Source organism: Ovis aries, chromosome 2 (genome assembly GCF_016772045.2).
Source record: "Ovis aries strain OAR_USU_Benz2616 breed Rambouillet chromosome 2, ARS-UI_Ramb_v3.0, whole genome shotgun sequence".
Taxonomy (NCBI): domain Eukaryota; kingdom Metazoa; phylum Chordata; class Mammalia; order Artiodactyla; family Bovidae; genus Ovis; species Ovis aries.
This window is the reverse complement of record NC_056055.1, coordinates 34047190-34074006: the sequence shown is the minus strand read 5'-3', so window position 1 is coordinate 34074006 and position 26817 is coordinate 34047190. Positions and strand designations below refer to the sequence as shown.

Sequence of the window (26817 nt, the reverse complement as noted above, 5' to 3'; positions counted from 1 at the left end):
GGGACTGGATGCTGAATGCTTAGTTTTCTGAAGGCTGAGCCTTAAGCCAACTTTTTCACTCTCCTCTTTCACTTTCATCAAGAGGCTCTTTAGTTCCTCTTCACTTTCTGCCATAAGGGTGGTGTCATTTGCATATCTGAAGTTATTGATATTTCTCCCGGCAATCTTGATTCCAGCTTGTGCTTCTTCCAGCCTAGCATTTCTCATGATGTACTCTGCATGTAAGTTAAATAAGCAGGGTGACAATATACAGCCTTGACGTACTCTTTTCCCTATTTGGAACCAGTCTGTTTTTCCATGTCCAGTTTTAACTGTTGTTTCCTGACCTGTATACAGATTTTTCAAGAGGCAGGTCAGGTGATTTGGTAGTCCCATCTCTTTCAGAATTTTCCACAGTTTATTGTGATCCACACAGTCAAAGGCTTTGGTACAGTCAATAAAACAGAAACAGACGTTTTTCTGGAACTCTCTTGCTTTTTTGATGATCCAGCAGATGTTGGCAATTTGATCTCTGGCTCTTCTGCCTTTTCCAAAACCAGCTTTAACATCTGGAAGTTCATGATTCATGTATTGCTGAAGCCTGGCTTGGAGAATTTTGAGCACTGCTTTACTAGCGTGTGAGAGGAGTGCAATTGTGTGATAGTTTGAGCATTCTTTGACATTCCCTTTCTTTGGGATTGGAATTAAAACTGACCTTTTCCAGTCCTGTGACCACTGCTGAGTTTTCCAAATTTGCTGGCATGTTGAGTGCAGCACCTTCACAGTATTGTCTTGTAGGATTTGAAATAGCTCAACTGCAATTCCATCACCTCCACTAGCTTTGTTCATAGTGATGCTTCCTAAGGCCCACTTGACTTCACATTCCAGGATGTCTGGCTCCAGGTGAGTGTGAGTGATGATACCATCATGATTATCTGGGTAGTGAAGATCTTTTTTGTACAGTTCTTCTGTGCATTCTTGCCACCTCTTCTTAATATCTTCTGCTTCTGTTAGGTCCATGCCATTTCTGTCCTTTATTGAGCCCATCTTTGCATGAAATGTTCCCTTGGTATCTCTAATTTTCTTGAAGAGATCTCTAATCTTCCCAACTGAGCTATCATTGGTTCCTATTTAGAACCAACCAATGATAGCTCAGTTAGTAAAGAATCCACCTGCAGTGCAGAAGACCCCAGGTTGATTCCTGGGTTAGGCAGATCCACTGGAGAAGGGAGAAGCTACCCACTCCAGTGTTCTTGGGTTTCACGTGTGGTTCAGCTGGTAAAGAATCCACCTGCAATGCAGGAGACCTGGGTTTGATCCCTGGGTTGGCAAGATCCTCTGGAGAAGGGAAAGACTATCTACTCTAGTATTCTGGCCTGGAGAATTCCACAGTCTGTATAGTCCATGGGGTCGCAAACAGTTAGACACAACTGAGTGACTTTCACTTCACTTTTCACACTTAGTAAAAAATAACCTACTTTTCTCTATTCCCACATCAACTGCCATTTTTATGCACAGTATATAATTTTATATGTATATAAGACAGAGATGAAAATAGACCATTTCTTCACAGAATAATCAATTCCTACCCCAAATCCCTTCCACAATATTTTTTCTGCTTTGAATTGCCAGTGTTTGTTATCACTGGGTTTTTTAGTGGGCACAAAAGTGTTAAAAGAGCAGCCAGATACTTCCTGTAGGTTGCACAAAAGAAAAATACCCTACATTCTTTCTCAAATGCCTCTTCCTGACTTATTCTTTTTCTTTTTGACAAATATCCTCTCCTTCACTCCTGTCCTCTTTCCCGACTTCCTCTGTCCTATCACTGATTTCAACATACCCTCCAAGGTCCGCCAAACCTATGGGGAGTACCACGATAGCAGGCGAGGGAGAGAGGGAGCAACTTGCTGCCTCTTCCATCGCATCCAAAGCTCATTGTTTCCCAGAAAACCTGAATAATTAGAATTGTGAAATGCAAACATTAGCTAGCAAGTACTTCTCTATTTTTATCTCTCAATAGCTTTGCATTTAAGTCCTTTTCTTTAAGCAACTGGAAAATAAGTGTGACACTTGAGGGAAGGGGTTTACATAAGTAAATCCAAGATTATATGATTCAAACCCTTCATTTTACAATTTAAGCTCCTGGGCAGTTTCAGGAACCCACAAATGAGCAGCAGAGTGAGTGCTAAAAATTAGATCTACTACTTGCCATCAATTCAATCAGCTTTATCATTTAATAGCTATGCAATCCAGGTTGTATATTATATTCTAGAAAATAAATGAGGATTTGTTGTTGTTCAGTCACCAAGTTGTGTCTGACTCTTTGCGACCCCATAGACTGCAACACATCAGGCTCCCCTGTTCTTCATTATCTCCCAGAGTTCACTCAAACTCATGTCCCTTGAGTTGGTGATGCGATCTAACCATCTCATCCTCTGCAGCCCCCTTCTCCTTTTGCCTTCAATCTTTCCCAGCATCAGGGTCTTTTCCAAAGAGTTGGCTCTTTGCATCAGGTGACCAAAGTACTGGAGCTTCAGCTTCAGCATCGGTTCTTCCTGATGAATATTCAGGGATGATTTCCTTTAGGATTGACTGGTTTGATCTCCTTGCTGTGCAAGGGATTCTCAAGAGTCTTCTCTAGCACCATGGTTCAAAAGCATCAATTCTTTGGTGCTCAGCCTGCTTTATGGTCCAACTCTCTCATCCATGCATGACTACTAGAAAAACCATAGACGGACTTTGGTCAGCAAAGTGATATCTCTGCTTTAATACACTGACTAGGTCTGTCATAGCTTTCCTTCCAAGAAGCAAGCCTCTTCTAATTTGATGGCTGCAGTCACCATCCACAACAATTTTGGAGCCCAAGAAAAAAAAAATCCGTCACTGTTTCCACATGTCCCCCTTCTTGCCATGAAGTGATAGGACCAGATGCCATGATCTTCGTTTTTTGAACACTGAGTTTTAAGCCAGCTTTTTCACTCTCATCTTTCACCCGGATCGAGAAGCTCTTTTGTTCCTCTTCACTGTCTGCCATGACAATGGTATCATCTGCATATCTGAGTTTATTGATATTTCTCCCGGCAATGAATTCTTTAAGTTGCTTCATAAGGAGAGTTGACTTCTTGTCAACATTTCAGAAACAACTTCCAGCTGTCCTCATTCCCTGACATTCCATGATTATATGGTGACTATTAGGAAAAACAATTTAACTAGCACAGACTGTATTTTTAATTAAGTATTTTCTCTCATCAGAAATGCCATTCTAATGCTTTTTCAAAGTTAATAAAAACTATGTCAATTATTTTGATTAAAAGAATGATTAAAAAATTTAAAAGCTAGTCCAAAATTTAAATGACCTAGTTCTCTCATTTTACAGATAGCAGTTTCTCATTTTGCAGCTCAGAATGTTGAAACAATTCTCCAAAGTCATTCAGAAAAGCAATGCTAAGTTCAACTTTTAGAAATGAAATGCAGAAAGAAAAGAGTGATTATGGGTCTAAGAAAAAAGAACTCTTTCTTAAAATGAGTTAAGATTCTGAATTATCTATATTTATACCTGAAAATCATCAACAAGCTCAGGGAAAAGGTGTTCATACATTTTAAGTTCTTCTATTGTTCGTCCTGGTTCTTGCTGGGGTTTTAGTTTGTTAATATCCGTTTCAATATCATCATTCTGAAATAATAAAAGTGGAATGTCATTAATTAAGAAAAGTACATTTCAGACTTAAAGTTTCCAAATTATTAATTACATGCACACAGAGAATAATTACTACAGAAAGGCTGCATAAATTTCATTGTAAAATAAAACTTGCTTATATTTTTTGGTTGTTGTATTATTGTTGTCTTGGTTGTTTTGTTTTCTTTTAATCAAAGATTATTCTAACATAATACAGTATTTGGGCTCCTCAAGATAAAAAAACTAACATCAAAATCAATACAAAAGTATGCTCCCTGCCCCCAATCTCACTAACTGCCATCATTTTGCTTAGATTAAAGGGCAGTACAACTTCGGAAAACTAAACTGAAAAACCTAAGTATATGATGGTAGCGGTGATAATCAAAATAACTTTTATCAAGCAATGAAAATATGTGAGGCAATATGCTAAGGATTTTACCTTATGATCTAATTTAATCTGCGTAAGAATACTGTAAAGTAGTATCATCATCTCCATGTAACTAAAGAAGAGACTGAAGTACAAAGAGATTAAGTGGCTTGCAAACAAGAGCAGAATGTAAAATCAATCAGTGATTTCAGAGAATACACTGTTAGCCAACCTAATGCATTGCCTCAAGAGAAAGCAATGGTTATCACACACTCTTATATTCCATGGTCAATAAAGTTCCCTTAGAAAAGATTCAGTATCATCATTCACTCTATTGTTCAAGGGAAAAATCACTGAGGAGTGAAACAACAGCTGGAAATGATTTCCATGTCTCCCTGGGCAAAAAAATAGAGGATAAATGTAAAGAAATATGACTTCATAGGAAAATGTATATTAATTACTGTATCAGATACATAAAATATATAATTTCATATATCCTTAAATTAGGCTTTGAAGAACCAAAAATATGTAATTTTCTTGATTAGCATCTATTAAAGCATATAATATTTTCAAAATAATAAAAAAACTTTAAAGATATTCCTTTCTCTAAACATACTAGCAGTCTAATATTCAGTATTAATTTATGATGATACAGCTTTACAGCATGTCCATTTGAAAAAAATTTTTTTAAATTTACCTGTAAAATAGGCACAATGAGGAAAGAAAACTACTTTCAGAAGTCAACAGCAAAATATTTGTGTTTTGGTTTGGGGAAAAACATAAATAAACAGCTCCTAACACATTCAGGAAAAATAAACCTCCTACTTCTTAAAATTCTTCTAAAATTATGGAGGGAAAAAAAGAATACACTGAAGTTTATAAACTGACGAGTTCTGGCAATCTGAAGACAAGTCTTCTAGAACCTCCAAATTTCTACAAATTTTCTGAACTCTGAAAAATCTAGGGCAAAGAGAACGGAATCACTACAGGTTTAACAACTGTGTTCAAGTGTGATTGCAGTCTCTACAACTGATAAACTTCCTGTGTCTTTGGTTTCCAGTTATCAGCCCTGTAAAGCAGAGGTAATAATGCCATATACCTTACAGGATTTAATGACTACTGTAGGCATACCCGGACACAGGTTCAGTTCCAGACCACCACAATAAAACAAATGTCGCAATAAAGCAAGTTAGGGGAATTTTTGGTTTTCCAATATATATAAAAGTTATGTTCACACTATAATGTGGTCCATTAAGTGTTCAATATATAATGTCTAAAAAAAACAATTAATACCTTAGTTTAAAAATATTCATTGCTAAATAATTACAATCAAAATCACTGGTCACAGATCACCATAACAAATATCAATATATTAATAATGAAAAAGTTTGAAATATTGTAAAATTACAAAAAAATGTGACACAGAGACATTAAGTGAGCAAATGCTGTTGGAAAAATGGCACCAAAGGACTTGTCCCACATAAGGTTACCACAAACCTTCTCCAATTTGTTAAAAACACAGTATCTGCAAAGCACAACAAAGCAAAGTGTAATAAAACAAGGTATGTCTATATATGTAAGGCACATGGACTAGCACAGGACTATGTGGTCAATAAATTCAATCTACTACTTTTTCTCATTAAATAATTGCTGTTACAGTAAAATGGGGTAAATGTGAGCAATCTCAAATACCCTAGTGAGTAATACTGCCAAATTTTACAGATGTGAATGCCAAAAAAGAAATCTGTGGAAACTGCCAAAAAAGAAATCTGTGGAAATGTTCTAAATTAAAGGAGACTTAAGAAACAAGATAATTAAATGCAATACCTGATGCTAGATTCTATACTGGAGAGGAAAAAAAAATCTTATAAAGGACACAATTAGATCAGCTAACAAAATGGAATATGGATGGTAAAGATAAAAATGATAGTATCACTTTAAATGTATTAAGCTGGTGACTGTATTGGGTTATATAGGAGAGAACAGCCAGTCCCCCATATCCACATGTTGCCATGCCTCAGATTCAACCAACCATGGCTTGAAAATACTGAAGAAACATGACTCCAAACAATAAAACATGAATTTGTGGCATGCCAATAGGAGTACATCAAGGCTGTATATTGTCACCCTGCTTATTTAACTTATATGCAGAGTACATCATGAGAAATGCTGGGCTGGAAGAAGCACAAGCTGGAATCAAGATTGCTGGGAGAAATAGCAATAACCTCAGATATGCAGATGACACCACCCTTATGGCAGAAAGTGAAGAGGAACTAAAGAGCCTCTTGATGAAATTGAAAGAAGAGGGTGCAAAAGTTGGATTACAGCTCAACATTGAGAAAACTAAGATTATGGCATCTGGTCCCATCACTTCATGGGAAATACATGGGGTAACAGTGGAAACAGTGGCTGACTTTACTTTTTTGGGCTCCAAAATCACTGCAGATGGTGACTACAGCCATGAAATTAAAAGACGCTTACTCCTTGGAAGAAAAGTTATGACCAACCTAGACAGCATATTGAAAAGCAGAGACATTACTTTGCCAACAAAGGTCCGTCTAGTCAAGGCTATGGTTTTTCCTGTGGTCATGTATGGATGCGAGAGTTGGACTATGAAGAAGGCTGAGCACCAAAGAATTGATGCTTTTGAACTGTAGTACTGGAGAAGACTCTTAAGAGTCCCTTGGACTGCAGGAATGATGCTAAAGCTGAAGCGCCAGTACTTTGGCCACCTCATGTGAAGAGTTGACTCACTGGAAAAGACTCTGATGCTGGGAGGGATTGGGGCAGGAGGAGAAGGGGATGACAGAGGATGAGATGGCTGGATGGCATAACCGACTTGATGGACATGAGTCTGAGTGAACTCTGGGAGATGGTGATGGACAGGGAGGCCTGGCGTGCTGTGATTCACAGGGTCGCAAAGATTCAGACATGACTGAGCGACAGAACTGAACTGAATAACTATATACATAGCATTTACATTTTACTTACAACTGTTTATATAGTTCAGTTCAGTTCAGTCACTCAGTCATGTTCAACTCTGCAACCCCATGAATCGCAGCACGCCAGGCCTCCCGGTCCATCACCAACTCCCGGAGTTCACTCAGACTCATGTCCATCGAGTCTGTGATGCCATCCAGCCATCTCATCCTCGGTTGTCCCCTTCTTCTCCTGCCCCCAAACCCTCCAAGCATCAGAGTCTTTTCCAATGAGTCAACTCTTCTCATGAGGTAGCCAAAGTACTGGAGTTTCAGCTTTAGCATCATTCCTTCCAAAGAAATCCCAGGGCTGATCTCCTTCAGAATGGACAGGTTGGATCTCCTTGCAGTCCAAGGGACTCTTAAGAGTCTTCTCCAACACCACAGTTCAAAAGCATCAATTCTTTGGTGCTCAGCCTTCTTCATAGTCCAACTCTCACATCCATACATGACCACAGGAAAAACCATAGCCTTGACTAGACAGACCTTAGTCGGCAAAGTAATGTGTCTGCTTTTGAATATGCTACCTAGGTTGGTCATAACTTTTCTTCCAAGGAGTAAGCGTCTTTTAATTTCATGACTGCAATCACCATCTGCAGTGATTTTGGAGCCAAAAAAAATGAAGTCTAACACTGATTTACATATTATTAGGTATTATAGGTAATCTAGAGATGACAAAGTATACAGGAGGATGTGCATAGGTTACATGCAATTACTTCGTCACTTTATATAAGGAAATTGAGCACCTGTGAATTTTGGTATCCAAGATGGGTTCAGGGACCAATTCACCCCAGGACACTGAGAGATGACTGTATCACTGTCCTTAGGAAATACACACTAATATATTTAGGGATAAACAACCAGGATATATAAGGTATGTAACTTACCCTCAAATGATTTTAAAAAATTTTTTAAATATGGATTCATGCATATACACTGACAACCTCCAAGCAGAAAAATTAGTATCACTGTTTTAAATTCCTATTGAGTTCTACTTCCCTACCAATTTCTATTTTTACATCTGTAGATTACAACATCTGTAGATATTTTTAATAAGGACCCTGAGCCAGAAAGAATAAATTATACTCAAAATACTCTGTTTAATAGACATGGAAACATACATAAAAGAAAGGTTTCCAGCAACACACAAAACTTTAAATTATAAATTTAATGTTGATCTATGAAATTTTACTATCTCTAAATACTCATATCCCAATAAATCCAAACAGTTGATTTTAATATACCTCCTGCTATCTAAGCAACACTTTGTATACAGAATGTAAACTCTCCTGACCTGCCCTAACTCAGATTCTACCAGTTCATTCACTGTATCAAATCCAGAACCACCAACATACAGTTACCCCAGATTTTTTGCCTTGAACACCAGAGCCTGTAGCTTCCCTGGTAGCTCAGACAATAAGAGTGCCTGCACTGCAGGAGAACCAGGTTTGATCCCTGGGTCTGGAAGATCCCCTGGAGAAGGAAATGGCAACCCACTCCAGTATTCTTGCCTGGAAAATCCCACAGATGGAGGAGCCTGGCAGGCTACAGTCCATGGGGTCACAAAGAGTCGGACACGACTGAGCCACTTCACTTTCTTTCCAGAGCCTGCACTGTTATTCTTCTTTGTAGCTTCTTGATGCCAGGATGCACACCATCATGTTTTCTAAACTGGCTACCTTTACAATTCTGCCAAAGCTTGCCTTGGTTATCACATAAAACTGGTTCTACATCTGCTGTTAATACAGAAATCTCCTTCCAGTATCTTAGACTCTATCTCCAAAGACAGTCAAATACTCAGTGTAAACCAATTTCAATGTAGCATTTCAAGACAAAAAGGTCCAAGAAGACGACAGTCAAACAAACGCCCTCTGCCCCCAAAGGTACTAAAAGCTCAAACATTTGAAAAATGAAGGAGTTAAACAAATGTTTTTCTACAGATACTAAAATGGCCCCCTCTACCACTTAATAAAGCAAAATAAGCTGTGACTCAAACTTAGATTTCCTTAGCCTTTAAAATCTAAGTCAGAAAGTTTAGATAAAATCTCTCTGGTCTGAAAAGAGTGAAAATACCTTATTTTAAGGCCCTTTTCAGACAATGTATTTAAAGCAACATTATTTTCCTTTCAATTGCTTAGTGTCCACAGTTATTCACGATAAAAAAAGAAGTGGATAAAACAAATTAATCTACTGTTCCCTGATAGCTCAGTTGGGAAAGAATCCACCTGCAATGCAGGAGACCCTGGTTTGATTCCTGGGTCAGGAAGATCTGCTGGAGAAGGGATAGGCTACCCACTCCAGTATTCTTGACCTTCCTTTGTGACTCAGCTGGTAAAGAATCTGCCTGCAATGCAGGAGACCTGGGTTCAATCCCTGGGTTGGGAAATCCCCTGGAGAAGGGAAAGGCTACCCACTCCAGTATTCTGGCCCAGAGAATTTGGACAAAGAGTCAGACATGACTGAGTGACTTTCACTTTCAATAGCTATATATATCTACCCAATCTTTTTTCTACAATTGTGTATACATTCATAAAATTGATTGAAAACAGAAATTTATACCAACCTTAAAATTTTGATCTAGGTCATCTTCATTTTCAGTTTCATTTTCAGCGTCTAAATCAATATCATCGTTGTCATCACTTTCATCTACTACGTCATCCACTGTGATACAAAATGTGCTATAAGTAGGTCAGAGGTAAGCATTCTATAACATGCACATCCAAAAGTAGAATGTTATATATATATATATATAGCACCAGTATCTCAATTACTAAAAGAAAAGTAAATTACATTTTCTTAATAAAAAATGTCTCTAATGTTGTCCCAGGTGTTGAAAAACCTATGAGATGAAGTGAAAATACTTCAATATTTGGAAAAGCACTCTAAAAATGTATGGGCTTTTTTTACTAATGTTGGCAAGTTCTAAAAAATTAATGTCTTATATTGCAACAGCCTGAATGAAACATCTTGTTTCCTATTTATGATACATTTCAATAACTACTTTCATCCATTTACAATTCACTTCCCATTTATTTCCCTCAATGACTGCCATGTACCAGGCACTGTGTTGTGTGCTGGGAATTTTTTAAAAGATGTGTAAATACAGTTTCTGCCCTCAGGGCGCTTACGAAGTTAAATACAGAAAGACTAAAAATAATTATAATATAAAAGATATATGCTAATGAAGGCATAAACTTAAAAATGCAAGGGAAAACAGGGATGGGAAATAAATACAAACTGCTTGGGACCAAGATTATTAGTAATCACTTCACAAAACAAGTAGTAAGCAGTATCATAGAGGAAAATATAGCAACTTTCTGGGTGAACTTAACAGTGTGTGAGTGTGGCTTTTAAGAAGAAGAAATGATAACCCGAAAATAATTTTAATGATATCTTTGGAAAATAATAAGTTAATAACTTAACTTGTATGCTTGAGAAAGTATTAGGAAAAGCAAAGAAGAATGAGAAAGTGAAGGGTATGAGAGGCCAAGTAGTTTAGATTTTCACCCAATGGAAGACAAGTACTAGGCATTTTTAAAAGGAGAGTGGTTTAAGACTTTTGAAAAGATCACTCTGACAGGCATGAGAAACAGAACACATATGTGGAAGGGGACCAATGAACAGAGGAAAAGACGATAACTACCTGGACCAATACAGTAGTAATGAGGATGAAAAACGAACATACATTAGAGAAAGCCCAGGAAACAGAATGCAAAAATCCATGAGGGCATGGATGTGGGGAACACAAGGAAAGACACTTAGGGGAGAACTCTGAGAGGACTCATGTAAGCAATGAGTGCACTGGGACAAAGTAGAGAATATTTTTAAAGAATATGTTCTCACACTTTGCTTTTATTTTTTTATTCTATTGAGGAATAACTGACAAATGTAACTGTATATTAAAAGTACAAGATGTGATGATATATGGTAAATCATGGTAAAATGACTGTCAGGATGAAGATAATACCTCCATCATTTCACATGGCTAACACTGTTAATACTTTGTATGTGTGTGTACATATGGTGAGAATGCTTAAAACGTACTCTCAGAAACTTTCAAATGTACAATGCCATATTAGCTAGAATGGGAAAGACTAGAGATCTCTTCAAGAAAATTAGAGATACCAAGGGAACATTTCATGCAAAGATAGGCTCGATAAAGGACAGAAATGGTATGAACCTAACAGAAGCAGAAGATATTAAGAAGAGGTGGCAAGAACACACAGAAGAACTGTAAAAAAAGATCTTCATGACCCAGGTAATCACGATGGTGTGATCACTCATCTAGAGCCAGACATCCTGGAATGTGAAGTCAAGTGGGCCTTAGGAAGCATCACTATGAACAAAGCTAGTGGAGGTGATGGAATTCCAGTTGAGTTATTTCAAATCCAAAAAAAAGATGCTTTGAAAGTGCTGCACTCAACATGCCAGCAAATTTGGAAAACTCAGCAGTGGCCACAGGACTGGAAAAGGTCAGTTTTCGTTCCAATCCCAAAGATAGGCAATGCCAAAGAATGTTCAAACTACCACACAATTGTACTCATCTAACATGCTAGTAAAGTAATGCTCAAAATTCTCCAAGCCAGGCTTCAGCAATACGTGAACCGTGAACTTCCTGATGTTCAAGTTGGTTTTAGAAAAGGCAGAAGACCCAGAGACCAAATTGCCAACATCCATTGGCTCATCGAAAAAGCTAGAGAGTTCCAGGAAAACATCTATTTCTGTTTTATTGACTATACCAAAGCCTTTGACTGTGTGGATCACAACTAACTGTGGAAAATTCTGAAAGAGATGGGAATACCAGACCACCTGACCTGCTTCCTGATAAACCTATATGCAGGTCAGGAAACAACAGTTAGAACTGGACATGAAACAACAGACTAGTTCCAAATTGGGAAAGAAGTACGTCAAGGCTGTATATTGTCATCCTGCTTATTTAACCTATATGCAGAGTACATCATGAGAAACGCTAGGCTGGAAGAAGCACAAGCTGGAATCAAGACTGCTAGGAGAAATATCAATAACCTCAGATATGCAGATGACACCACCCTTATGGCAGAAAGTGAAGAAGAACTAAAGAGCCTCTTGATGAAAGTGAAAGAGGAGAGTGAAAAAGTTGGCTTAAAGCTCAACATTCATAAAACGAAGATCATGGCATCGGTCCCATCACTTCATTGCAAACAGATGTGGAAACAGTGAAAACAGTGACAGACTTTTTATTTTGGGGGGCTCCAAAATTACTGCAGATGGTGATTGCAGCCATGAAATTAAAAGACGCTTACTCCTTGGAAGGAAAGTTATGACCAATCTAGAAAGCATATTTAAAAGCAGAAACATTACTTTGTCAACAAAGGTCCGTCTAGTCAAGGGTACGGTTTTTCCAGTAGTCACATACAGATGTGAGAGATAGACTGAAGAAAGCTGAGCGCCAAAGAATTGATGCTTTTGAACTGTGGTTTTGGAGAAGACTCTGGACAGTCCCTTGGACTGCAAGGAGATCCAACCAGACCATCCTAAAGGAGATCAGTCCTGAGTGTTCATTGGAAGGACTGATGTTGAAGCTGAAACTCCAATACTTTGGCCACCTCATGCGAAGTGTTGACTCATTGGAAAAGACCCTGATGCTGGGAAAGATTGAAGGCAGGAGGAGAAGGAGATGAGAGAGGATAAGATGGTTGGATGGCATCACAAACTCAATGGAGATGAGTTTGAGTAAACTCTGGGGGTTGATGATGGAAACGGAAGTCTGGCCTGCTGCAGTCCATGGCGTTGCAAAGAGTCGGACACAACTGAGTGACTGAACTGAACTGAATTGAACCATGCTATATGTTAGATCCTCAGAACTTAATCTTTTTTTTTTTTTTTTTTACTTTATTTTACTTTACAATACTGTATTGGTTTTGCCATACTGAACTTAATCTTCTCAAAACTAAAAATGTATGCCCTGGGATCTTATCACCCATTTACCATTCTCACAGCTCCTGGAATCCAACATTCTATTCTGTTTTTTTGAAACTGTGTTTTTTTGTTGTTGTTTCAATTCAAAGATTCCACATATAAGTGATACCATACAGTATCTGTCTTCTCTGTCTTGCAAATTTCACTTAGCATAAATGCCCTCCAGATTCATCCATGCTGTCACAAATGATATTTATTTTTCTTATTGGGTGAATCATCTATACAAATCACTTTTCCTTTATCCATTCATCCATGGAAAGACATTAAGGTTATTTACAAATGTTGACTAGTGTAAATAACGCTGAAATGAACATGAGTATGCTGATATCTCTTTAAGATAATATACCATGTTACATTCCTACCAACAGAGTGTAAGGGTTCTGTTTTCTCCAAATCCTTGCTATTTGCTATCTCTTGTCTCTTTGACAATAGCCATTCTAAGAGGTGTGAGGGGATTTTTCTTCGAGGTTTTGGTTTGCGCTTCCCTGATGATTACTGATATACAGCACCTTTTCATTATCTTCTGGCCATTGGTACATCTTTCTTTGGGGAAAATGTCTATTCAAGTTTTTTGCCCATTTTTAATTGCACTGTCTCCCTTTGTACTATTCAGCTATATGAGTTCTGTGTATTTTTTATATTAATCTTTCATCAGATATATAATTTCTAAATATCTTCTCCTATTCTATAGGTTGCCTTTTCAATAAATTCTCCTTTGCTGTGCAGAATCTTTTTAGTTTGATACAGTCCCACTTGTTTATTTTAGCTTTTGTTGCCTACACTTTTGTTACCTTATCCAAGAAATCACTGCTAAGACCAACTACATCAAGGATCTTTTCCCCTAAGTTTTCTTCTAGGAGTTTTATAGTTTCGGGTCTTATGTGTAGTTTATCCATTTCGAGTCAATTTTTGGGACTGGTGGAAAGTAGGGGTCCAGCTTCATTCTTTTGCATTTGGATACCTAGTTTTCCCAGCATAATTCATTAAAGAGACTGTCCTTTCCCCACTTTGTGTTGCTGGCACCCTCATCAACACTTAGCTGACCACATTATGCTTGGGCTTATGACTAGGCTCTCTATTCTGTTCCAGCTCTTATGCCTGCTTTACTTGAGTACTGTACTATTTTGATTACCATAGCTTACAATCAATCCTAAAAAAAAATCAACCCTGAATATTCACTGGAAGGACCGACGCTGAAGTTGAAGCTTCAGTTGGACACGACTGAGGGACTGAACAACAAAGCTCATAATAGCTTGAAATCAGGAAGTGTGATGCCTCCAACTTTGTCCTTCTTTCTCAAGATTGCTTTGGCTATTTGGGTCTTTTATGGTTTCATATAAATTTTAGAACAGTATTCACATTTCCGTGAAAAATGCCACTGAAATTGTGATAGGGATTATATTGATTATGAAGATAACTTTGGTCAGCATGAGCATTTTTATATTAATTCTTCCAATTCAAGAACACAGAATATTTTTCAATTTGTGTGTGTGTCTACTTCAACGACTTACAACTACATTTTATTAATCAGCACACAGGTCTTCAATTCCTTGGTAAAACTTATTTTTAAGTGCTTTACTGTCTTGATGCTACTGTAAATGGGGTTGCTTTCTTAATTTCTCTTTCAGATAGTTCATTATTAGTGCATAGGACTACAACGATGATTTGTATATTGATTTTGTATCGTATACCTTTACTGAATTCATCTATTATTCCTAACAGTTTTTTGGTAGAGATGTTACAGTTTTCTAAATATAAGATCATGTCACTGCAAACAGAGATGATTTCATTTCTTCCTTTCTGAATTAAATGTCTTTTCTTTCTTTTTTCCTAACCTAATGGCTATAGCTAGAATATCTGGTACTTTGCTAAATAAAATGGTCAGAGTGGGCATTCAGCTTTTGTTATTTTCCTGAAGTCTTTATATCTCTTTCATTTCTGTAGGAAATTTGATGGGTGAAGTATTTTTTATTGACAGTTATTTTCTTCAAGCAATTTGAATACATCATCCTACTCTCTCCTGGCATGCAAAGCTTCTGCTTGAAAAATTTGCTAATGGGCCTACCAGGATTATCTTGTAGCTAGGTACCTTGTTACCTGGCAGTGCTAGCAGTAAAGAACCCACCTGCCAATGCAGGAGACATAAGAGTGGGTTCAAGACCTATGCCAGAAAGACCCTGTGGAGGAGGGCACAGCAACTTACTCTAGTATTCTTGCCTGGAAAATCCCTTAGAGAAGCCTGGAAGCCTACGGGCCATGTCGCAAAGAGTCTAAAGCAACTTGGCACACATGTACCTTGTTACCTAGAAGGTATCTCTAATTTTTTCTCTAACTGCTTTGAAAATCCTCCCTCTGTCTTCAGTCTTTAAGAACTTGATGATAATGTCTTGGTGAAGATCTCTTAGGGGTGAATCTATTTGGGAATGTTTGAGCTTATGCACCTAGATAGCCATACCTTCACCAGATTTGGTTAAGTTTGCAGCTATTATTTTTTAGAGTAAGTTTTCTCTCCCTTTCTCTCTCTTCTTCTTCTTCTCCCATTATGTAGATGTTGTTTCATTTAATGGTGTTCCATTATTCACGTAGGCCTTCTTCACTCTTTTTCTTTCTAATGTCTTTTTTCTCCTTTGCCTGTATAATATCCTGAGATTTGTCTACAAGTTCACAGATTCTTTCCTCTGCTTGACTAAGCCTGATACTGAAGTTCTCTACTGCATTATTCAGTGTATTCTTCAGGTCCAGAATTTGTTTTGTTCTTTTTATGATTTCTTTCTCTTCAATGAAATTCTCATTTTGTTCACGTATACTTTTCCTAAGTTCACTGAACTGTTTATCTGTCTTCTCTTGAATTATCTGAGCTTCCTTAATCATTTTGAATTCTTTTTCAGATAACTCCCAGATCTCCATTTCTTTAAGTTCAGTTACTGATGGTGCTAGTGGTAAAGAAGTCACCTGCCAATGTAAGAGATGCACAGTGGTAAGGCTCACTGAGGTTCTTCTGCTCTCCATGGGAAAAACTCTACTGAGGAGAACCTTCCTGATTCCAAACTGCCCTGGACTGGGAGATAAGTGATAGAGATAAAATGCTCCCTGTACTTTTCTGTGTGGCCATTCTTGGGTTTTGAGCTCTACAGTGTTTCTGATGCTTGTTCATTCAAATCTAGAGCTACCTGTGACATATTTTCATCACATTTTCATTTGCTATTTATTGTTTTTGCTGTATTTGCATGGAAGATGAGCACTGGAACCTTTTGCCCCTCTATCTTGCTGATGTAACCTTCTTTAGACTCTTTTTTACTTCTATTTCCAATGTGACTTATTACAGTGAAGATTATAAACTCCTTTCCACTCTTCAAGTATCTGTTCTCTCTTTCAATTCAGTATCTGAACCTCTGAGTTTTAGCTAGAGGTTATAGGTTCCAGCCCCCTTCACAGTAGTTACAGTCATATGATTAAGTTTTGGCCAACAGTATGTGAGGCAAAGTTGTCAATACAAACTCCAGGTCATATTCTTTAAAAAGGAAACTGCCCTCCATTTTCTTTCATTGCCGTTTTCCACACGCACATAAGGAAAACACCATAAGAGATGAAGAAAACAGAATTCTTTTCCTTTGATGACATGGTGGATAGATACCTACTGTCCAGGGTCACCTGACCTGCCCATCTTCTGAATGGATATGTGAGAGGACAAAAAGATCTATTTCATGGCAATATAGCAAATGGGCTCTGGAGACAGAATACATAATTAAAATCCTGAATCCTCCATTTACTAACTATATGACCTTGAACAAGTTACATAAGTTATTTTTGTCTAAGACTAACACTTTCTCTATCCTCATCTATAAAATGGAGATACCCATGCATAGTGTTGTTGGGAGAATTAAAGGAGTTAATACATGTAATGTGCCAGGTGAAGAGTACATGCTATAAAAATGTCTGTTATTACTACTGTTGCTCAAGTGACAAGGGTACTATATACTGGGTCACTGTGTAACGGCAGTTCAGTCTATCCCAACTAATACAGTTACCAAATTGCTCTAAATTCTTTTGGAAATAAGACTGAAAAAAGTAACTATTTATATTGCATATAGTAACTGGGTCTATTTATGTCAATGTATTAACAGCAGTTAGTCCTAGATAAACAGAGGAAATGACATTTGGAAAAAGAATTGTTAAGAAAAAAGAAGGAACTGAATCAGAAGAGGCTACTGCAAATAAGAAAGAGAGAAAATATGTTTTTAATCTCTAGTCAAACCTGTCAAATATCTTCCTTTATAGGTATTTTCCTTTGGTTTCATACTCCAGATGGGAAATGCCATATAGCTTAGAGTATCTAAGACCTTCCTTTCTATTCCAATGATCTATTTTTATACCATCAGCACTAAAAATCAATTATTACATCAATAACAATCTCACAACTAAAAGCAGGGAATATAAATCATCCTTGTTAATTTTCAAAATGTCCTCGGCTCATTTATAGTAAAGACAAAGATACAGGGGGAAAAATACTAAAATGGCTATCAACAGGAAACCAGTTAGATAAATTATACAAAATCTGTATGATATAATAATTAAAAGGTATGAGTCAGCACTTTCCATAAGGTTTTGAAATGTATATTCCAATAGGATTTATTTTGTTGGTCCTATTGCTCTTAAAAATGTGATCTTCCCCTTTGTGTTTTCTAATGGTTATTGTGTACGTACATATATCAAATTCATACACAAATAAACATACACATGCACCCAAAGGAAAGCTAGTGAATTTTATTTATTCACTTATCTTGTAAATAGTACTTCACTGAACTTTCATTTGGTCTAAGATACATTTTATAATTGATTTGCTTCGATTTTCTACATAAATAGCAAAATCCTCCACACACACTGACATAACTTTATCTCACTCTCTTAATGATTAGTATCTTTCCTTTCCCTGTCTTACTGATCTCGGTAGAGTTTTCAAAACAATGTTAACTAATAATGGTTGAGCGAGTCTTCCTCTAACACTTCCTAACTATTTGTGATGTTGGTTACTGATCTGAGTTAGATAATACTCAGCCAGCTTGGAAAATACTCCTTGATTCATCAAGAAATTTAATGTGGAACTAATAATAATTTTTATCAACTCCTTTCATGGCATTTATTAAGATAATCACTGCTTTTCTTTCTTTGATATATTGATAAATTTTCATTAAAGTCTTAATATTACAATAAACATTTTCTAAAATAATCCTTACGTTGTCAAAGTGTCTTATATCTGAAAATGCTGCTCAATTCAATTTGCTAATATTTTTTATTTTTCTATTTATCTTCATTAGTGACAATGATCTATAAATTGTTTCAGGTTTTGATTTCAGCATCATACTAGTTTCTAAACTTCTCTTTATTTCCCATGCTCTGGAAAATCAAGTATAGGAAAATTTCTTGAAGGTTGAGAAAAATAACCTACTGTATGACATCTTCACTGAAGACAACTTGACTGCATACTCAATTGCAGGTTTTCTACTATGTAAGTCAATTTTGAGTCAAAGTCGTTCAGTCGTGTCCAACTCTTTGCAACCCCATGGACTACACAGTCAGTGGAATTCCCCAGGCCAGAATACTGGAGTAGGTAGCCTTTCCCTTCTCTAGGAGATCTTCCCGACCCAGGAATCAAACCGGGGTCTCCTGCATTGCAGGCAGATTCTTTACCAACTGAGCCATCAGAGGAGCCCAAGTCAATTTTAGTTATTTATATTTCCATAAAATATTGTCCATTTCAAATATATTTTCAAATGTATTAACAGGAGGTATCTTTAGCATCCACTTAGATTGACTGGCTCTCCTCTATATAACTTACCAAGAACTTAAGGCATATTAAAATCACTCACTAATGCTGTGTTTCTATCAATTTATCCTTATTATTTAAATAATTATAGCTTTATCTATCTTTGTTTTAGTATTTGGCACACATTATTATCTACTTGCATAAAATCGTCTTTGCTATCTTGTTTTAAACATTTTGTTCTGTATGTATATATTGTAGGGTAGTAGTGTCTTCCTCACCTGTTTTGAGCTGGGAATAACAGATATACAGTCACCAATCTGTTTAAGAGTTCACTCTTACTATTTCAAGAGTTTCCAGGATCTATCGGCTACTTAGATTTTGTTTTTAACCCAATCGGAGAGTCTCTTTTTTTACTGGGAGTATTTTATTCATTTAGATATATTATTACTGAAACTGATTTGTTTGTTCTTGCTTTGCATTCAGCATTCTCAGGATTTTGTACGCCTTTGAAGTTTTCCTGCTTGTCTATAGCAGCACTTCAAGAATTTTTTCCAAGAAAAACATACACATAACTTTATATAGAATTTCAAAGGGTTCTTAGTCTCTCAACTAGGAACTTAGTCCAGAACTGGACTTAGTCTAGAGACTAAGAACCATGGATTCCTATGGTTCAGTAGATCCTAGTCTATAGATCTCCGTTCTAGATGTTACTTTTACATTTTAAAACATATGTTTGGGCCATATGTTTTTCTATGTTTTTCCATAGAATTATAGTATTTCTATAATTACTATCTTACAAATATAGCAATATTATAATATTGATAAATATATGAATATAAATTATTAAAAGACCCAGTTTGTGACAGCCGTATATTATCTTTCATCAAAAATTAGTTGATATATTTCAAAATAACAGTAGAACAACTATTTAGTATTATAAAATTTAACAATTTGTAATGTTAAATACAATTACTCTACTACCATGTCTTCTGCACGCCTGATTTCTTAATTCATCACTAGCCTGGCTGGAGTAATATTTCATGTAATTACTTCAGGAAGGGGACCTGGGCAATATGCTTCTGTATCCTTGAAAGGGGACCTGGGCAATATGCTTCTGTACTCTTGCCTATCTAAGAATATTTCACCTTTACATATGAGTGGCAACTAATAGGGTTCAGAAATCTTGAGTAAGAACTCTTTTCCTTCAAATCTCCAAGGAGGCTGTTTCACTATCTTTTGGCATTAAATGTTCCAGAGAATAAGTCTTATGGCCAGTTCAATTCATTCACTAACAAATGTTAAATTCACATTCATTATGTCTCATGCAATCTAATGGATGCTGAAGATAAAATGAAGGAAAAAACAACAGTTTTATCTTCATGGAATTTACAGTCTAACTGAGGAACATAAAAAATAATGAAAACTGATAAATATAGTGAAGTCTGATATGTGAGAAAGTGATGAAGAGGAGAAAAACTGTGTTTTCCATATGGCTATGCAAGTGTCATTAGAACCCTTCTCTCACATCTTCTTCCTGAAGGCTTGTTAGCTGATATAAGTAATCATCTCTAGTTCAGTGATACATCAGTCTGACCCTCAATCCAAAGCCAGAGAAACTGCATTTCATAGAAGGGTGAGTTAGAGCTGACACTCTTCTTTAATCTATTCTTTTCTCCACCACATTTGTTGCACATCCTATGTTTATTCCATGAGAATGCTCCTTTTATCTAGTTTTCAGATTCAGTACAGTTTTTGTCCCTCTATTTATTAAGTCTGTTGGTAATTTTAAGTGGAATAAGAATGGAATGGAATTAGATCACTACTTTCACTTAGCTATCTTTAATCAAGTCCCAGACTTAGTCTTAGACTTATACTTTTTAAAGGAAGTTTGTAAATAATCCATTTTGATATTCTGTGTAGACTATTTTAATAACTACTTTAGAAATGAAATCATAAGACTATACTCTGTGATATATCAATGATAAAAAAACTAATTACATTTACTTAAAAACTCTCAAATCACTTATTTCAAAGAATTGCTCTTAATTATAAATAAAAGATTTTTTTAAGTGATCAACTAATGAAGAAATACTTTAGAAATCTTAATAGCCTAGATTACTTTCTCTTTTTAATTTGCTGGCTCTTATCAAAAAAATTCTGTTTTTTTGCCCTCACATTAAGATGTGTAAACTCTTACTTCCTTTGCTATGCACACAGTATTGTACCAAAACGGCAAAGATTCAATTTACAATAATTTGTATTTTCTATCAGGTAAAGAAAGCTGAGCGCAGAAGCATTGATGCTTTTGAACCGTGGTGTTGGAGCAGACTCTTGGGAGTCCTATGGACTGGCAGGAGGGCCAACCAGTCCATCCTAAAGGAAATCAGTCCTGGGTATTCATTGGAAGGACTGATGTTGAAGCTGAAACTCCAATATTTTGGCCACCTGATGTGAAGAGCTGACTCATTTGAAAAGACGCTGATGTTGGGAAAGATTGAAGGCAGGAGGAGAAAGGGTGACAGAGGATGAGATGGTTAGATGGCATCACCAACTCAATGGACATGAGTTTGGGTAAACTCCAGGAGTTGGTGATGGACAGGGAGGCCTGGCGTGCTGTGGTTCATGGGGTCGCAAAGAGTCTGATACGACTGAGCAACTGAACTGAACTGAACTGAAGTAATGGTGCAAGTTTTGTTGAACATAAACTGTAACTTGTTCAGTGATTAGGCATTTTAACTTTTTTTTTTTTTTAATTTTAGTTTTTTATTTTTTAAATTTTAAAATCTTTAATTCTTACATGCATTCCCAAACATGAACCCCCCTCCCACCTCCCTCCCCATAACATCTTTCTGGGTCATCCCCATGCACCAGCCCCAAGCATGCTGCATCCTGCGTCAGACATAGACTGGCGATTCAATTCACATGATAGTATACATGTTAGAATGTCATTCTCCCAAATCATCCCACCCTCTCCCTCTCCCTCTGAGTCCAAAAGTCCGTTATACACATCTGTGTCTCTTTCCCTGTCTTGCATACAGGGTCGTCATTGCTATCTTCCTAAATTCCATATATATGTGTTAGTATACTGTATTGGTGTTTTTCTTTCTGGCTTACTTCACTCTGTATAATCGGCTCCAGTTTCATCCATCTCATCAGAACTGATTCAAATGAATTCTTTTTAACTGCTGAGTAATACTCCATTGTGTATATGTACCACAGCTTTCTTATCCATTCATCTGCTGATGGACATCTAGGTTGTTTCCATGTCCTGGCTATTATAAACAGTGCTGCGATGAACATTGGGGTACATGTGTCTCTTTCAATTCTGGTTTCCTCGGTGTGTATGCCCAGAAGAGGGATTGCTGGGTCATAAGGTAGTTCTATTTGCAATTTTTTAAGGAATCTCCACAAAATGAAGTTCATTAAAAAGCTACAAATGTAAGCTCAAATATAATTACCTAAACATTTCTAAGAATGTTTATACATTCTTATATTTTGAAAATTTATGTAAGCTATCAAATACTGTTTCTACATGGTGCTGAGTTTTTCACAATTCACATTTACACATATGTAGCATATCCCACATTCCTTCCCTTAATCACTCAACCTTAATTTCTTATATTTGAAGAAATATTTATTAACTAAAAAGTAATCTGAAAGCATATCATGTTCATTAAAGCCTTCTTTTGCTAGGGAGATGAACAAAAGCAAAAATAGATAAACTCACACAATTCCAACAACCACTGGAAGCCAGCAAGAAGCATGTGGTCCTACCTTCAGGAGGTAAACTGTAGAGCTGGGCCACAGGTCCAGTCACAGGAATAACAGGTAACTGGAAATGGAAAGAACTTTTAATCGTTGGGAGTGGCAGGCGATTTTTAGGAAAGCATTTCCTCATTATCAGACTGGAGGTGTTGACAAGAGGATCAAGGGTCCTTACTGCCAAACATTCCTGTTTTATAAGAAAAGAAAAAAAAAGGTAATGTGCCTTTGGTGAATAAGTGAAACAATTTTATATTACTTCAGAAAATAATGTGTTAATAATTTTCAAAAGGCACATATCACAAAACTGAATATTTTTACATAATGATAAAGTAGCTTTGAATAATCTGAAATATCTCTTTGTAAGAACCTCATATGGCAAATTTGGCAGCAATTTTCCTCACACATCCTAACTTAGCAGAAATCAGTACCATGTTTGGTTCCAGAACTCACCAAAGCACTAATACCTATGAGTGACTTAGGGAGCATTTTAGCAAGCCTAGGGCATAAAATAAAAATTTAATGGAAAAGATAAAAAGAAGAAAAATTCATAAAGAAAGATATAAGAAATAAAAAGGAATGTGCATTTAGCTGAGCCTTTCTCAGAATTCTATCAGTTATCATGCAATAGCATCTCTAATAAATTAGCTGTTCGACTTAGAAAAGAATAGCCTGAATATCACAATTTTAAGTTTTAAGAATTTAATTTACTATCCTGGTAGCTAATCTTAAGAAGGGCTCTTTAATAGGACATTTGAAACTATTTCATTTAACACTGTTACTATTGACAATTGACACTTAGATGGCTTTAAATGGCACTTTGATAACCTGTACAATTTTCAACAGAAATCTTCACATCTGACCTGTCAAAACAGCTGAGAAACTAAGACTTAGAAATGTGAAGTGTCATAAACCGATCACCCAATCTCTCCCCATATACTGTCTATTTTAGGAATAGTAAAAATAAGTGCATATGATTGATCTACAATAAAAAAAGCTGAGTTAACATAAAATGTGTATTCACATATCTTAACTACTCCCACAAAAAGATTAGTTGTCATGTGTAAGACCAAGAGGGCACAATCAAGATGTTGGCTGGAATTTTCAAGAAGACAGATTTCATTCTAATAACTAGAGTCTTGTAAAAACAAAAGGGTTGCTTTGCAACATCCCCACTCCCCGTCATCAAGAGCCTTCTACAGATGCTAGAATACTATTGAGAAGGTTTATGCGTATGATGGCTGGCAGAACCAGAATCCCTAACTCCAAGTTTCACTTTTGTACCTTCATCATTTAAAAATATTCTCTCCAGAAAAAAGACACAGAGAACACTCACAAATAACATACCTCCCTTACCAGTCATAAAGGATTAATGAATATTTATGAAAGGAACATACAAAACTGAGTATAGATAACAGCAAACCTTAGAAAACATGGCTATATGGAATCCATTCCTGCCCGGGGCAGAGATTTATACGTGTTCCTTCTACCTACGGGGGGGAAAAAATCTCATCTTGCAGAGATATACACTAAGTACTTTCTCGAACTTAGTCTAAGGTCACACGTGAGAAACGATTGTGCCTTTTGGTTTTCAAATTTTTTAAATATATTTATCATATTGTACTTTTAGAAATAGTAAGTTTTCTTAAGAATCAAATCCTATCATTAACAATAACAGGAAGAAAATTAAAAACTTACTTGCGAAGTGTTATAAAGAATTTTCATCCCATTGGCATCAATAAATGCTTTTCTTCCCAACTTGATGTTTGTAACACTTTTTAAACTCTGTAAAATTCCTTTTCGAATGAGCATGTTTCTATGCCGATTATCATGGCGGTGCCAATCTACATAAATTGTTAAAAGGACTTGGACATATCCTCTGTCTACAGCTCTCCTGGCATTAGTTTCTTTAACAAAAAAAATTGAAAAAGAATATTTTTAAAATAATAAGAGACACTGGTAAAGTCAAATTGAAAACATAACCATAATATTGTAATAAATTCTTATAATTCCTTTTTTCCAAGAAAAACTATGGCAACCACATATTTAAATATTTTTTAGGTAACAAAATAAATACGATAAGTTCCAGATAACTAAGTATAATTTTCCAGAAATCTGCCTATCTATTGTTTTGAGGTAAATAAATAACAAAATATCTTTAACACAATTAAGGTTGTATCTTTCCAAATGTTAATACTAATGAAACTTTCACAATTTTAAAACCTATTAATATATTAACTTTGATTATACCAAAAGGAATATATAAGCCTTTAACTTACTAGTTGTGACTATGATTTTCTTAAAAGCCACTATCATTATTGCAACTTCCATTACAACCTTTGTGTGAAATTAACTTTGTATGTAAGCACACTTTATTTTGTGTCTAGAAGAGTTAGTTTGCTAAGGCGTGGCTATCAGGCAAAGCAAACTAGCTCTTCCAAACATACAATAGAGGTATTAAGGACTTTTCACGTAAGAAAGCACCCCTCCTACCCCGTGAGTTTCTCCCAGCTCTCTAATATCAGAACATAATGTCTAAGAGGGCATTAAGAAGTTTGTTGATCTCAGTGTCTTTACCTATGTTTTAGGTGTGTATTAGCACATTTAAAACTAGTACTGCAGGCAACTAAAAGCAGCACAGCCTTACTGCTGCATTATCTTAATGTTCATGCCATGAGCCTGTTATTTTAGAGATAAACATAGATGAGGAAGAGACTGGTATTTCTAACTAAACAACCTCAGGTGAGTTGGTATTGCACATTCTCTTGCACTCTTATCATTGGCGCACCCATGTGGTGGTGGGTGGCGATCTATAAAAAGTTCAAATAGTTCTAACTAATAATAGTTTCATGTCTTTTAGACAAATATATATATTTTTGTTTGTTTGTTTGTTTGGAATATATAAACCTTTAGCTTACTAGCTTTTCAGTATCACCAACAATACTTAAAAGATATTACTTATCATAATGTCTTAAAAGACATTACAATTACTGAAACTCCTATCACAAACTGTGTTTCCAGTGGAATTCCCAAAAGCCTAAATGGTATTTACGAGAAATATTTAAATTCTTCATCGAAGATCAAATAAGAAACCTGTCCATAACACAAACACAGAGAGTGACCCTTAGTACAAAGCTATCTGCAATCCAGAGTCATTCTACTTGTCAGTTACTTTTTTACCATTGTGCTTGCCTACCATCCTCCTCTGAAGGAGAAAAAGGGAGGGAGTAAAAGAAAGATTATTATTTAAAACTGAAGAAATCAGCATTTCAATCATTTTAGGTTACTGATTTCTATAAACCCCTGAAACTTATGTTTTAGTTTTTCCTGACTTAGAATTAGTGACTTTGTCATTAGTGATTCTGCAAATTAGTAATAAGCTTTAATAAACATTTAGCTTAATGGGTATTTTAATCTACTCTAAATAAAAAATATATACCTATATTAATTTAAAAATTAATGTTTAAACGCCTTGAACAACAAAGGCAGGGTGGACACATCAAAGCAAGGCTACAGATATCTCTGAAATTAATCCAAGTATTCTAATCTTGGTCTACAGTTTATCACATCAAATATGAAAACAAAGCTATACAGCTAATCTACATGAAAACAAAGGTATACAGCTAATCTAATTGAATACTATGCATTTAAAGGACAAAACTGTCAACTGAACATAGCAGCTATAACATTAATACCTAAGGCTATTTTTTAATTTAATAAATCATTATCAAATATCAGATTTTCAATCAATTAATCATTTGTTACTATTCTTCTCATAATTCAAACTTAAGGGCAAGTTGGTCTCACCCTTGATAGACAGTTCTGGGGAAAAATGACATCAAAAGCCATCAACATAGATCTTTAGGATTGAATGTTATCATGGTTAAATACAATGTTAATTTAATCAACCAGTGAGAATGGGAGTGCTAAAATGTAGATATTGAGTATCATGGAGAGACAGATCCACACAATGTATAGATGGTTACTCTCCAAAAGCAACGTATGACACATTTCCTCCAACACTTCAATGTCAAAGATTAAAAAAACAATGCTTTAGTTTCTAAATGCATTCAATAAACTCTAAATTTACATTAAGCCACTTTAATGTTACAAATCTGAATTTATGGTAGTAATAAAATTTCTAATAAGGAGGTTCTAATTAAAAATCATACATTTTATAGAGACAGTAGTTGTCAAAGATACTCTTCATAGTAAATGTTCTCAAGGCCAAGTTAGGGTCACTTTTTCAAAATGATACTATATTGTATTTACATGTTACTTTCCCATACTAACAAGGCTTTATATAAGTAATTTAGAGAAAGGAACTAAATAT

At 35.9% G+C, this 26817-nt stretch overlaps 1 protein-coding gene across 3 annotated transcripts in view; it reads right to left on the bottom strand.

Annotated features, from left to right (window-relative positions):
* AGTPBP1 (ATP/GTP binding carboxypeptidase 1) overlaps positions 1–26817 on the bottom strand; it is a 191940-nt gene that overhangs the window by 96832 nt on the left and 68291 nt on the right. For all 3 annotated transcript variants that reach the window (XM_015093043.3, XM_060409111.1, XM_060409112.1), the window contains 4 exons: positions 24183–24391; positions 22497–22674; positions 9564–9661; positions 3536–3652 (listed from right to left, as the gene is read on the bottom strand). In XM_015093043.3, the coding sequence (XP_014948529.3) occupies positions 3536–3652; positions 9564–9661; positions 22497–22674; positions 24183–24391 (602 nt within the window). The remainder of the gene's footprint in view (positions 1–3535; positions 3653–9563; positions 9662–22496; positions 22675–24182; positions 24392–26817) is intronic.